We start from the raw sequence: 14,428 nt of genomic DNA on the forward strand, positions 1-14,428 counted from the left end.
GTGGATTTAGTGAGGAACACTGCATTTCATTTTTTCTCATAATTGACAGTTATATTATTATTTTTGTGAAAAAACTATGTCAATTGAAATGCCAAATATATAATTTGCTCTCTGTTACTGCTCATAGTTCCTAAATTCCCTATGAATCAGAATGATTGTTGCCATCATCCAATTACATCTAACTTCATTGTGTTCAAAAGATAGCCAACTTGACTTTTGGGTCTCAGCAAACTCCCCTCTTTTCAGAAAACAGAAGACTCCATGACATGTGAGTTTGGGCTGCTATTAATGCATTTTTCTTTGAAATCTCTCCTTGTAGGTAAAAGTGATCCATTTTGTGTGGTTGAACTGAACAATGACAGACTACTGACCCACACAGTCTACAAAAACCTCAATCCTGACTGGAACAAAGTCTTCACATTGTAAGTTCCAGAACTCAAAATCAGTTCACTAATGTACTTGAAGGGAATTTTAAGGGGGCTTAGTTTTCCAGCTGAAAAGTCTACATTTTATCTGGTGACATTATTCAATGCAGTAGGTCTTCCATTGAGCCATTTGGGCACTTTTCAAAATTAGTGACCATTGTTATAATGAGCTTTGATCTTAAGTAAACCAACTATGCTGAGGAGAAGAGTATTTCATAATTTAGTTTTTGAAGATATTCAGAAGAAGATGTACAGAACTAATTGTCTCATTAAGTGGGGTGCTGTTTTATATTTTTAAAATTCTCCCCAATTACACTGATACCAAAGAGAACTGAGTTCTACTCTTTCAGTTGTTCCCTTGCCTGTCTGCTGTGTGACCTTGGGCAAGTCACTTAACTTCTCAGTTCCCTCATCTGTAAAATGGGGATTAAGACTGTGAGCCCCATGTGGGACAACCTGATTACCTCGTATCTACCCCAGCGCTTAGAACAGTGCTTGGCTCATAGTAAACGCTTAACAAATACCATTATTATTATTATCACTCAGTTGTTGAAATCTGCAAGAACCCATTCATAAATTCAGCAGATATATTTAGCTTTGGCTTGTTTCATTTTAGCATACTGATATTTAAATATTACTTTTTGATCTGAGTGCACCGTCTGTGTTTTCCTTTTGTTCTTGAAGTTCTGAAATTGTTCAATTATGTACAAGGTGCAGTGGGTATGCTATTGGATCTCTAAAACCCCATTTTCAGTCCTAAGGCCTCAATAATGAACTCTAAAGAAAATTCCCCATATTCCTTCTCGTGAGTTTTTGGACAGTTTTAAAGTGTGTTTTTTAAAAATTCCAAATTCTTCATTAATTTTTTTTAAACTATCTGCTCTGAGAGGCAACGAGTTATTCACTACAGTTATCTCACTGTCTTTAAGGAATTCCATTTTTTAAAAAAAAAAAACAAACAAAAGACTGGTCAGCAGTGTAAAAGGCAAACTCATAAGCCAGCTGTGCCCAGTGCTTTTAGGCACTTGGGCAATTGAATGATTAGATTGATTATTATCAAAACTAATGATGTTTCTCGTGTGTTGTTTTTAGTAGATATGCTCAGATTTTTTCCCCCTTAATTCTTGTTTGCTTGGAAATGAATTTGATCACAGAATAAACAATTTGGGTTTTGATTTTTGTGTTTATGAAAATAGTGAGCCCAACAGAACCTCTTAAAGTATGTGTCTTCTATGGAAATCAGGAAGCTGTGCTTAATTTCTAGGTTCCAGTGTAGTCTCATAGCTATAAGATAGATCCATTTGAATATGTGTGTGTGTGTGTGTGTGCGCGCGCGCGCTCGTATACATATCTCTACACATATATATGTTTATATATGTAGTTGTCATTATGTTGATTAGTGCTCTGACAAAAACAACTCTGAAACAAAAGGGTCAGTTGTGGTTGATAATAATAACAAAACTAATTATAATTATGCTTTTAAAAGTTCGCTAAATTGTGTTGGTGGTCACTTTGAAGGTGAAGAGGGAAACAGGTTTATGATGGCTTTAAAAATTTGTGGATTTTAATAATGGCTCATTCAGTGAATGGACCAAGTGGATGATTTCTAAATGCACAAGGGACCATCAGTGCAGTGTTAGAAAAGACAGTTTCCATCCAATGATGCATTCTGGGAAATTCCAATTGATGCTCATTTACAGTGTGTATGCAACTATTTCTGTATTCGTGTACAAAGCGCTAAGGGGTTCCCTAACTTTTCAAATACTTTTTTTTGTCCTTATTAACTTCTGAACTGGGGAGATCTTATCTGTGTACTTCTCTTCCTGTATAGCAATATTAAGGATATCCTCTCAGTTCTCGAAGTGACAGTTTATGACGAAGATCGAGATCGAAGTGCCGACTTCCTAGGCAAAGTTGCCATACCGCTACTGTCTGTAAGTTTCATTCACCTGACATGCGGATTTGTGTTTCCTTTGCTTTAGGAGAAAAAAAAAAATCCAGTCCCTATGTCTGTCATTTCTCAACCGAGGTCTGTAATAAGAACACTAAAAATTTTAACATACTCAATTCACGGCCATGTTGAATCCCATGATAGTTAATTTTTCCTGACAGACTTGGTCCTGGTAATGAACAGGTACTTGTCAGAATTGCCACAGTTGTTTTGGGTTCTCTGTCAGTTTCAGCAGCTGGGGGTCAGAGGTCACCGAGGGAGTGTATTCAGTGGAGACCGCGAGACAGACGGCTGTCATGTCCTTTTCCCGCAGATTCAAAATGGTGAACAGAAAGCCTACGTCTTGAAAAACAAGCAGCTGACAGGGCCAACAAAGGGGGTCATCTATCTTGAAATAGATGTGATTTTTAATGCTGTAAGTCTTAACTTTGGCTTTTTTGTACTGCTAAAGAGTTCAGTTTCATGAAAGCTTTTGTTCCTGATTCGTAGAGAATTTCTGTCATTCCTCATTTTCTCAAAACCTTGATGTATAGTGAAGAATACTCTTCTGCCACTGCATGGCACACCCACTCTTTCTGTTACTATGCTGTTGCTGCTTCTGCTGCTTGCTCCCGCTGCTGCTGATGTAAGAAATAGACGAACGGGCATGTGTAACTTTATACATTTATATTTTATGAGCCTTGCAGCCATGACTTTGAAACTTGATAAAGGATTGCAGATTGCTGAATGTCTAACTAGTAAACATGATTAACGTCAAAATCCATAACAGACACATATTTTGCTGCATAGGTGAAAGCCAGCATACGAACATTAATACCCAAAGAACAGAAGTACATTGAAGAGGAAAACAGACTTTCTAAACAGGTAAAAATCCAAAAGTAAAAGTAAAAAAAAAAAAAAAAGTACTCAGAGAGGCTCTGCAAATGATCTAAATTTACTGTCTCGAATCAACTTGAAATGGGGAATATTATATTTAGATCAATTATTTGTGATTGTTCTTTAATTCTTCAGAAGAACAGTAGCCAAAACCTAACCGAAAATGTGGGGAATGTGTGCACCCATGAATGTTAAGTTTGTTAGTGTGTGTGTTTGTGGGTTGTTGATTCAAAGTGTAAAAGAATGATAATTTAGACATCACTTTAGTTTGACGTACTTGAAATGTACAACTGTGGGGACCACAGCTAAGATCAAATGTTTATTCAGACATGTTAGGTGTGATGCAGGTGAATGTAAAATGAGCCAGGAAGGAAGTTTTTGCCTTCAGCCTTGATAAGTGAAGAGTCCATCTTCTGTGGGGAAAGAAAATACCCTCTTTCCTTTTAATCAGAAAAACTGTGCTAGAGGTGAATCTTGAGCTCTGGCCAGCAGATTTACAATATTGATGTTTTCTAACAGGATAGAAAAAAAAATCATCCCTTTTAAATTAGGTGTTTAAAAAATAAAATTATAATTCTAAGGTAAAAGTGCAGGGTATACATTTTCAAAAACTGTTTCCAAGTAACAGTGCCAGGATAAAATATACTGGAAAAGCTTAATTTTTGCCATCGGTCTCTTTCTGTGTTTTAGTTATACTTGGCATATTTTTAAAACTTTTGAGTAGCTGTGTAGCTTTTAGAAGAATGGATTGTGAAGTATTTTATTTTCAAGATGTTAAATGAAGTGAGAATTAACGGTTTACAAGTGTCGGCATATTTTTTGGTATAAAAATGCCCTGTGAATTTCCATTATTTCAATGAAAAATAAAAAAACTTTACCACTGTCGTAAGAGAATATTTTTCAGAGATCTGATTGCTACTACAATAAACAAGGAAGGCATTGATTCAATATTTGTTTTTTTCCATTTTCATTATAAGGAAGTTATCTTGCCTGCTTGCATATGGTTAGGGCAGTAATCTTTACACAGATACTTGTAAAGTTTAAAAGTGCCAGGTGGTATTGGTTTATACATTGAATTTTTAAAAAACTTTAATAAACATGCTTCTTGAGAAATATGCCTAAATTAATGATATATATTATTGAAAATCTGTTTACAAATGATTCGGCAGGCTGTGCTTTTTATAATTGTAATTAATGTCTTAATAGTAGTGCTGAAATATAAATTAAATGATTTGTTCCCCCGTGCAGTTGTTTTATTCAGGCAATTAAATTGTATTTCTCTCTAATTCTGAACCTATAGCCTAGTATTGAGAAAATAACTGAAGTGTACTTGGGGTAAACTAATAGTGATTTGTAGAGCTTTAGTGGACTAAAGGGAAAAGTATTGAAGGGGAAAAGAAAACCATATACGAAAATAAAATCATTCTTTTGTTATACATTTTTGCTAGATTTTGAATAGTCCTCAAATTGAAATCTCAAAGCAAGGAGTTTCACATCAAATCCTCTAAAGTGCAGACAATTTATACTCAGACTGGTCCCCGAATGAAGGCAAATAATATTCATTTTTGAATGTAGCATAATCTACAGTGTCTAAATACAAAAAGAAATTGCCCCAGAAATGTAGTAAAGAATTTTTAATTTTTTTAGTGTGAAATAACTTTGAATTTGGATCACACATTTATTTACAAGTATATCTATTTCCAGTTAGAATTTAGAGCAACAGGTGGTAAAATCTATCTCTTCGTAAATCTTTTTCTATTTCTTCCTTCTCTCCTCTCTCACGCCCCTAATTTTCTTGTAGACTGAATCAAAGGACATAATCTTGCAAATTTATAAACATTTTTACCACCCCCATTCAATACGAATGGGTATGATGAACCTGTAGCAATCCTAGTGGTTCGATCTTATTGAATTTGATATTTTTATTTTCCATCTTGCCCAAAGCTGCTGCTAAGAAACTTCGTCCGCATGAAACGTTGCGTCATGGTCCTCGTCAACGCCGCCTACTACATTAACAGTTGCTTTGATTGGGATTCACCTCCAAGGAGTCTTGCTGCTTTTGTGGTAAGATTCTCAGGTTCTTCTTTATAGCGTTATTTATTACAATCAGAAATCAGAGCCCGTGTTTCTGTGGCAGTACTTAAAATTGTGTTCATGTTGCAGGATAAAACTTCAATCTGTGCATCTTGTGTGAGGGGGTTGTTGTGGGCCAGAATTTGAAAGATTAGACATGGTGAAATAATCAAGAGAACCTGATGTATCAGGTTCTGAGAATTCAGACAAATTTCAATTTTTCAAATGCCCCACACTGAAGGAAAATATCGTTCAATTTTTTTAAAAAAATTATGGCTTGTAGAATCACACCTAGAGGTCCCTGGTATTGAAAACTAATAATAATAGTAATAATTATGGTATTGGTTAAGCGCTAACTATGTGCCAAACACTGTTTTTAAGCACTGGCTTAGATACAAGGTAATCAGGTTGTCCCATGTGGTGCCAACAGTCTTAATCCTCATTTTTCAGATGAGGTAACTGGGGCCCAGAGAAGTTAAGTAACTTGCCTGAGGTCACACAGCAGACAAGTGGCGGAGCTGGGATTAGAACCCATGCCCTCTGACTCCTAAACCCATGCTTTTACCACTAGGCCATGCATAGCTTGATTATGACTTTCCGTGATTTGGTTTTTAAATGAATAAAAAGCCACTGAACATGGTTCAATTCTCATGATTTTTAAAATGTGACTCAATAGATTGATGTGATCAATTAAAAGAGATTTCATTATTTCTGAAGTATGTATATGTAAGGTTTTTAAAAATGAAAACCAGAGATATAATCAGAATGACTCCTTATCAATGATCATTTTATTCTCTGCTACCTTAATTATTTAAAATGATAAGAAAATTAAGCTGGAGAAAATTTAAATTAAATTACATTTCAGTGATACTAAGCTGATGTGCCAAGAGTTAGACCATTTCTTAACATAGACTCTTGGGCTATTTGTTTAATTGATGACATAAGCTGAGGACAGTTTGAAATGTAAATTTCTCTCTTCCAATTGAAATCCAAAGCTCCCTTTATTTTGTACGTTGCAATTAAAGGGATAGCTGGTCCTCCTTGCATTTGCCAGTCTCTTCAGAAGCAACTGATTCTAATAGTAATTGTGGTTCAGAATTGTGGGTGCACGTCTTTTAAAGTGCTTTGAAGCCTCCTGTCCTCTTGGTCAGTGTATGGAAACCCCATTACTGAATGCTCTTGGAACAAAGGGAGTGGGTTCTGCAGATTTCATAGGCATCCCAGAAAGTAAAGCTGCTCTCTTCCTATATACGTTTAGCTTTCCCATGGAAGTCACTGCTGTCAACATTAAGATTTTGTGACAATTCTGCATGAAGTGAAGCAATTTTAATAATCCTTTGACACAGCAAAAATATTAAGGTATTCTACTAGAGATTTTTTATTACAGTTTAGACTTCTGTTTGGGGAAAATGAAATATTAGCTGAGATTTTTTTCTCCCCCCTTGCGGACTGGAACCCCTAACCTTAGAAACAGATATTGAGCTTCTAAAATATAGTGTTTTGTCATTTTAATATTCAGGTGGGGCTGTAGTACCTATGAAGCCCTGAAACATGGGAACAATGATGTTCTACTGTAGCAGCACATAGCAGCCATCTTTGAGTCACTTTTGTCTCTAGAAGTTCCCTCCTACAATGAATTCAAAATGGAAGCCAGATTTCAAGTATTCAGTCACTCAATCATATCTGTTGAGCATTTACTGTGTGCAAAGCACTGTACTAATCGCTTGGACAAATACAGTATAACAGTAAGCAGACACATTCCCCACCCACAGCGAGCTCACATTCTGGGTACTTGCAAAAATTTCCCCTTTTCCTCCTTTCAGACTGTGTTGTAAAATGTTGCTAAAGTTAATTGTTGTTTTGCAAGTAAGCCAAATGGTGCTTTGGATAGATCTTTAACATAAACCTGTTTAAATATGGATTCTCCATAGTAACAAGTCTTCTTGGTGTGTTTCTGTTCTTTGGGCTCTATTGCTCAGCTTTTTAAAATAATGTTTGGTTGAAATATGGCCCAGAAGCCATTATTTGGTTTTTTGAACATGAAATAAATGAAGCATCTCAAACTGTAGTTAAGTAGGGCCTTTTTTAGGCATTAATTGAAAATCTATGTTACTTTTCATTAATAAAGTAAGTGAATAGTGCTCAGTACTTGCATGCATACATTGTTTCCGTTAACTTTAGTAATCTTACAGTTCCATTTTAATGCTAGTGACGGTTGGACCAGTTTTTTGCAAATAAAACTGGTTCAAGGACCCTCTGAATTTGAACTGTAATATTAGCACAGTTTTATATCAAAATATGAGTTTACCCTTTCTCCCACACCCTTAGGTGATATTTTGGATGATCAGTAGGGTCAAGAAAAATAAAATCATACCAACAAAGTGGAACTAAAAGTATGCCTTGAATCAAAGGGAAAAAACAAAAAATGAAAAGTTATAATTGCCGTACTGTCTTTAATACTCTCTGTATCTAGATATAGTGGAAATCATTTGACGTAGTAAATTAAATCTGCAGGAGCTTTGCTGTGGAAATTAAAACAAAGAGCCAATTGCTGTGACTCTTCTTGCTTTGTGCATTATAGATCAGACCTTGAGTTTATATCAGATTACAATGTGTGCTTCATATACAAAAATCACACTTCAGTTCTTTGAAAGTAGCAGTGCTCTTCTTTTGGAGTAACTTAGGATAGATGCTAAAATGTCTAATAAATTGGGCTTAATTTTCATTAGGCTCTTGACCAGACAGTTGTGTTCTGTGGATGTCAGGGGGTGCAACATGGGGGAAAAAAAGAGCCTTCTCTCTCTTTTTCTAATACTGTCATTTCTCACTGTAATGAGCGCAAAAATAATTGGACAACTGAGATATCAGTAAAAGGACACACTTCAGTGTGCGTCAGAGAATTATTTTACAGGACAAACTTTAATCTTTAAATGTGATTGTAGATAATTTGTGGTACCATCTGTCCGTTTAGAATTGTTTTAGCCTTTTCAGTCATTATACGGTAAGTGCGGCTGTGTTTAACATTAACATTTGATATTTTACACATTTAATTTCTGTTCTGCTGTGTGGTCCTTGGGGAGCAGAGCTCTACTGCTACATGAGAGAGACAAAGTATTGATCAGTTAACATTTCAGCTACATTTATGTATGTCGCAAAATTAATGAAAATGCCAGACAAAAATGTCAGAGTGCACCAAAAGGTAGAATTTAAATTTGGTAGTTTAATGAAAAGTTTAAGATGTGCATTATCAAAACTGTCCTCTTGCCTTTAAAGTACAATTTGTAAAAGAGCAACTAAAGGGAGACACATATTTTACTTACGGGAACATTGAACGTGAATTATGGAGGAATGCCATGTCCTTAAAGTATCTTGTGTTCCTCAACTGCCTTTATAAAGCATTCTAATTGCCCACCTGAACGTTTGACTGTTTTTTATGAAATAAATGTGTGTCCTTTCTTGTGGAGAAGCATGGTACCATCACTGTCCTTTCTTAGCTGGAATCTCAGGAGGTTTAGTAAGCGAGAGTCCCGTCCTCCGTCAAGATTCTTTGGTGGAGGAGGCGGAAGTGATGCAGAGTGATGAAATTAGGCAGGTGGAAGCTGCATTTGCCAAACCCTTTCAGGATCTCTCTCACCTTTCCAGAGCAGCCAAGGATGCTGTAGAGATAGAGGAAGATTGAGAGGCTGAAAAAAGGCAAAAAGGGATGGGAGAACTGAGGAATTGTTTCTTTCACTGCTTCCATTCCATGGGGATATGGCCTCAGTTTGGCCACGGCTGTGCTTTTGTCTAAGTTTTGGCAGCCGTGTACCTACACCAGGTGAATCAAGCAATTAATGGTTTTGAGTGCTAACTGTGGGCAGAGCACTGTACTAAGCTTGAAAGAGTACAATAGATTTGGTAGACCCGATCACTGACCTCAAGGAGTTTGTGATCCAATGGGGGAGACAGAAATTAAAATAAATTGCAAGTAGGGAAAGCAACAGAGTATAAGGATATGTACATAAGTGCTCTGGGGGTGGAATGAGTATCACAGTGCTTAGGGAGAATAGATGAGCGGACATAGGTGATGTAGAAGGGAGGGAGAATGAGGTGGGGAGATCAGGCGTTAGTTAGAAAAGGCTTCCTTTCATTCATTCATTCAGTCATATTTATTGAGCACTTATTGTGTGCAGAGCACTGTACTAAGCACTTGGAAAGTACGATTCATCGTTAGAGACAATCCCTGCCCACACCGAGCTTACAGTCTAGAAGGGGGGAGACAGACATCAAAACAAGTAAACAGGCACTAATATAAATAATATTGTTGATTTGCACATATATAACCCAGTGCTATGGGGTGAGTAGAGTAAAGGAAATGAGTCAGGGTGACACGGAAAGTTGGGGAAGCTGAGGAAAAGGGGGGCTTAGTCTGGGAAGGCCTCTTGGAGGAGATGAGCCTTCAGTAGGGCTTTGAAGGAAGGAAATGTGATTGGCGGATTAAAGGAGGGAGGGTGTTGTGGGCCAGGGGTTGATGGCGGGATAGGCGAGAACGTGGCACAGTGAGGAGGTTAGCAGCAGAAGAGCGGATTGTGTGTGTGGTGGGCTGTAGAAGGCGAGAAGGGAGGTGAGGTAGGAGGGGGCAAGGTGATGGAGAGCTTTGAAGCCAATAGTGAGGAGTTTTTGCTTGATATGGAGGTTGATAGGCAACACCTGGAGATTTTTGAGGATGGGGGTGAATTGCCCAGAAAGTTTCTGTAGAAAGGTAATCCGGGCAGCAGAGTGAAGTATGGACTGAAGTGGGGAGAGACAGGAGGTTGGGAGATCAGAAAGGAGCCTGATGTGGGACTGGCAGGTTTTGGTGAAGGATTGGATGTGTGGGGTGAATGAGAGAGCGGAGTCAAGTCTGACACCAAAGTTGTGGGCTTCTGAAACAGGTAGGGTGGTTGTGCCATCCACAGATGATGTAGGACTCTGAAGATGGGGAGAATGGTGTTCAATTACATATGAAGAGGAAGGGAGGTCCAGACCACAGGGAGGACACGAACAAGGGGTCTGCTGTAGGATGATTTTGAGGCACAGTTATGTGCACTGTGGAAGGAATATTGCCGATCCATTGCCCGTATCCTGCCACGATCCTGGAACTCCTTCCTCCTTTCTGACAGATGATCACTCTCGCCACCTTCAAAACTTTATTAAAAGCACATCTCCTCCAAGATGCCTTTGCCAAGTAAGCTCTTATTTCCTCTTCTGCCACATCACCCTTGCACTTGAATTTGCACTAAGCAGCGTGGCTCAGTGGAAGGAACACGGGTGTGGGAGTCAGAGGTCGTGGGTTCTAATCCCGGCCCCGCCGCTTGTCAGCTGTGTGACTTTGGGCAAGTTACTTGGCTTTCTGTGCCTCAGTTACCTCATCTGTAAAATGGGGATTAAGACTATAAACCCAACTGGGACAACCTGAATACCTTGTATCTTAACAAAGATATAAGCGCTTAACAAAAAACCATCATTTATTAATAATAATAATTGTGGTATTTAAGTGCTTAATCTGTGACAAGCACTCTACTAAGTGCTGGGCTGGATACAAGCAAATCGGGTTGGACACAGTCCCTGTCCCACATGGGGCTCCAAATTAAAATCCTCATTTTACACATGAAGTAACTGAGGCACAGAGAAGTGAAGCAATTTGCCCAAGATCACACAGCAGACATGTGGCAGATCCAGGATTAGAACCCATGATCTTCTGACTCCCGGGCCCGTACTCTATCCACTATGCCATGCAGCTTTTCACCCTGCCCTCAGCCCCACAGCACTTATGTGAGAATCCATAGTTAATTTATGTGAATATCTGTCTCCCTCTAGACTCTAAGCTCCTTGTGGCAGGGAACATGTCTACTATGTAATATTGTACTCTTCTAAGTACTTTTAGTAATGTGCTCTGCACAGAGTAGGCATTCAGTGAACATGATTGATTGAATGAGCACTCCCTAATAGTAACGTCCAAAATGCATAATGAAAGCACATAGTCTAGAATAATTGACTCTATTCCATACTTCAACTCCTCAGGTTATTTTAATAGCATTCATGTTTGCCGAGAATCTTAGAAGGAATATGAATGTGTGGGCTTATGATTCTTGCCTTTAATGTGTGCCATTTTCATTACTGAATGAGTAAAACACGATGTGACTGTTGCAAAAGTTGTCAGTGTAGGGCTGTGTCAATGCGGCATGAAACGAAGGGGCACAGTTGGCAGTTGTCCAATTAATTTAGACCATGTGGGCAGCCAAACTAGATAGTTAAGACCAAAAACAAATCCTTCTTGGAGCCTCATTCATCCTTTGGCTGTCTAAGTTGATCAAATTAACTGGATAATTGCCAACTCTCCCCTCCACTGGAGTGTCCATTGCCAATTAGTGGCACATCCAGTTTGCAGAATTTACCTAGCAAATCACTGAAAATCAAACACCTGGGAGCCGGTATTTTCCCAACATTTGTCAAATGCTCAGATCAGTGACCGAACCTGTCATTGATCTCTAGTCGTTTCCCTAATCTGAGCCCAGTTAACTTTTTCCACAATTGAGATGGCTGATGGGTTGAATTGGATATTGACTTAAATCATTCAGTGTTTGGTGATTTGTTGGATTTCCAGACTGCAGGTCCAGAGGACCCGAACTCTCTCACTCCTCTGACCTTTTTCTCCTTTTCTGTCTTACCTCACCATTAACTCCTCTCACCGTTTTAAATTCTGCCCTCAAAACAAGTTTTCTTTACCGAGAAATGTTCTGCCCTCCACCCTGATCCAAATGAAATCTTAGCTCCAAAAGTTAATGTAGAAACAACTATCTCTGCTTATCACATTTTCAACACCACCCACCCCTGCCTTTTGAGCAATTGAAACACATCTTAATTTAGAAGATCCTTAATGTTCTTTTTTTGTTTTAGCAAAAAGATTGCCTACCCAATACAGATGGGTGTGATCAGTTTTAGGCACTCGTGGTTTTGTCAAATATGCCTTGGATTTTCTAAATGATCTGAAAAAAAAATGTAGCAAGCTTGATTTAAATCAGATTAGTGCCTTTAAAATAGTTGTTTATTGGCGGTACCTTTCACACCCAACTGAAAGCCATGTCACTGTCATTACAGTTAGCCCCTCATCGGCCATCTAATGGGTGTCCTTGTGAAATAATTTAGTTTTGAGATTGAATCTGAAAAGCCAAATCCACCTAATATTGGAGTTACCTCAGCACTCTCCCCAAAGGTCTCCAGCCTTACCTAGAAAGGAGAGGGACTGGTTCATTTACAGGTGCCTGGGGCACTGATATTTTAGTGAACAGAAGTTGGCTGTGAAGCAACAAACAGGAAGCGTGCATTCAGGCAACAGATTCTCTTTCCTTAAGGTAAGCCTAGCAGCAGTATTTGCTCCAGATAAGTGTGGATGATCCAAATTGGCTTCTTGGAAGAATGCTAACTTCAAAAAACAAAACAACCCATACCCAAGAAACAGTGTGGCCTAGTAGAAAGAGCACAGGTATACCCAGGAAGCAGAATGGTTAGTAGAAAGAGCATGGGCCTGGGCGTCAGAGGATCTGGGTTCTAATCCTGAATCTACACCTCAACGGCTACGTGACCTTGGGCAAATCACTTAACCCTATGCCTCAGTTTCCTCAACTGCAAAAGAGAGAGGAAATCCCTCCTATTTATATTGTGAGCCCCGGGTGTGATAAGGATTATGTCCGACCTGATTATCTTGAATGTAGCCCAGTGCTTAATGCAGTGCTTTGTACACAGTAAACACTTAACAAGTACCACTATTATTATTAGTAATAATAATAATGATGGTATTTAAGCGCTTACCATGTACCAAGCACTGTTCTAAGCACTGGGGTAGATAAAAGGTAATCGGGCTGTCCCATGTGGGGCTCACAGTCTTAATCCACACTTTACCGATGAGGTAATGGAGAAGTTAAGTGACTTGCCCAAAGTCACACAGCTGACAAGTAGCAGAGCTAGGTTTAGTACTCCCAACCTCTGACTCCCAAGCCCGTGTTCTTTCCACTAAGTCAATCACAGATTGAATTTAGTATTACCCCACAAGAACAATCTAATTTCTTCTCATATGGTTACCATAACAGAAAGTATGTAATATTATTTCCATTTAAAGATACATAAGGCCCCTCACAGCTTCCCACATCAGAAGACTAAAACTCAGTCTCTTGGCTCAAACTTCCATATTTTTCACAAGTTTGAGGTTGTTGGATCTCTTCAGTACTCACTTGTCCCTTTTCTGTTGTCTTGGCCTGGTTTCCGAGAATGCTCTACTGGGAGGAGACTTCTAAGAATCTCATATTTAAGTGTCATGAGTGCTGCCTCCCTACAAGCAGAAGTTGTGTGAAACCAAACAGCAGCACTTGTGAAACTATCAAAATCAACATCTGGCACCCCAGGGCATGCTATACTTTTCTCATTCAATTAATTTCTTTTTGTGGTATGCATTTCTAGAGAGGGCATTCCTCATTTTCAGTTTATAGCTCTGTCACTGCAGTCCTGGCCATGCCACCAATTTAGAAAAAAATGTAGTAAAGGAAACTTTGAATGAGACTATGAAGATGGTTATTTGAATAATGTCTTAAGTGGTAAAATGATTCATTTGTTCAGAGGGAATTTGGGAAGGAGGAGAAAAGGAGAAGCTGGTATCATGTGGTTCTCCAAGATAAAAAATACCAGGGTCCTACCCCCATAATTCACGTGGGCTGGGTCTACACGAGGCCTGCATTGCCAAACTGTACTGAATTGTTTGGCCCCAAACTTATTTTTCTCCTTCCTTATTGTTTGACTAACTGGAGCTAGAGTGAGTGTTAAAGGCAAGGCAGGGTGGGAACCTGACCCAGTGACACCCAATCAAGAGGCTTTTGTCTGGAAAACTCCCATCAAACGTTCTGAAACAAAAGTGGAACAAAGCCTGGAGCCAGTTCCCACGTCAAGAAACTGCTGCCCACCACCCTGTGCGCTGGTTTATTCCCTGACACAACATGTGTTTGCTGTCTTGTAGCACAGCCTGAAAGTCTTGACATCGAACCACGAAACCATGTAACGAGATTTTCAGAACTCTTGATACTTTCCCTCATTT

General features: G+C 38.8%; 1 protein-coding gene across 9 annotated transcripts in view; it reads left to right on the forward strand.

The window, feature by feature from the left end:
* MCTP1 (multiple C2 and transmembrane domain containing 1) overlaps nt 1-14,428 on the forward strand; it is a 381,506-nt gene that overhangs the window by 235,452 nt on the left and 131,626 nt on the right. For 8 of the 9 annotated variants that reach the window (XM_029071442.2, XM_029071444.2, XM_039911174.1 and 5 more), the window contains 5 exons: nt 320-422; nt 2,257-2,359; nt 2,690-2,791; nt 3,166-3,240; nt 5,197-5,316. In XM_029071442.2, coding sequence (XP_028927275.1) covers nt 320-422; nt 2,257-2,359; nt 2,690-2,791; nt 3,166-3,240; nt 5,197-5,316 — 503 coding nt within the window. The remainder of the gene's footprint in view (nt 1-319; nt 423-2,256; nt 2,360-2,689; nt 2,792-3,165; nt 3,241-5,196; nt 5,317-14,428) is intronic. The other variant, XM_039911172.1, reaches the window with a different exon arrangement.

Source organism: Ornithorhynchus anatinus, chromosome 1 (genome assembly GCF_004115215.2).
Source record: "Ornithorhynchus anatinus isolate Pmale09 chromosome 1, mOrnAna1.pri.v4, whole genome shotgun sequence".
NCBI lineage: Eukaryota > Metazoa > Chordata > Mammalia > Monotremata > Ornithorhynchidae > Ornithorhynchus > Ornithorhynchus anatinus.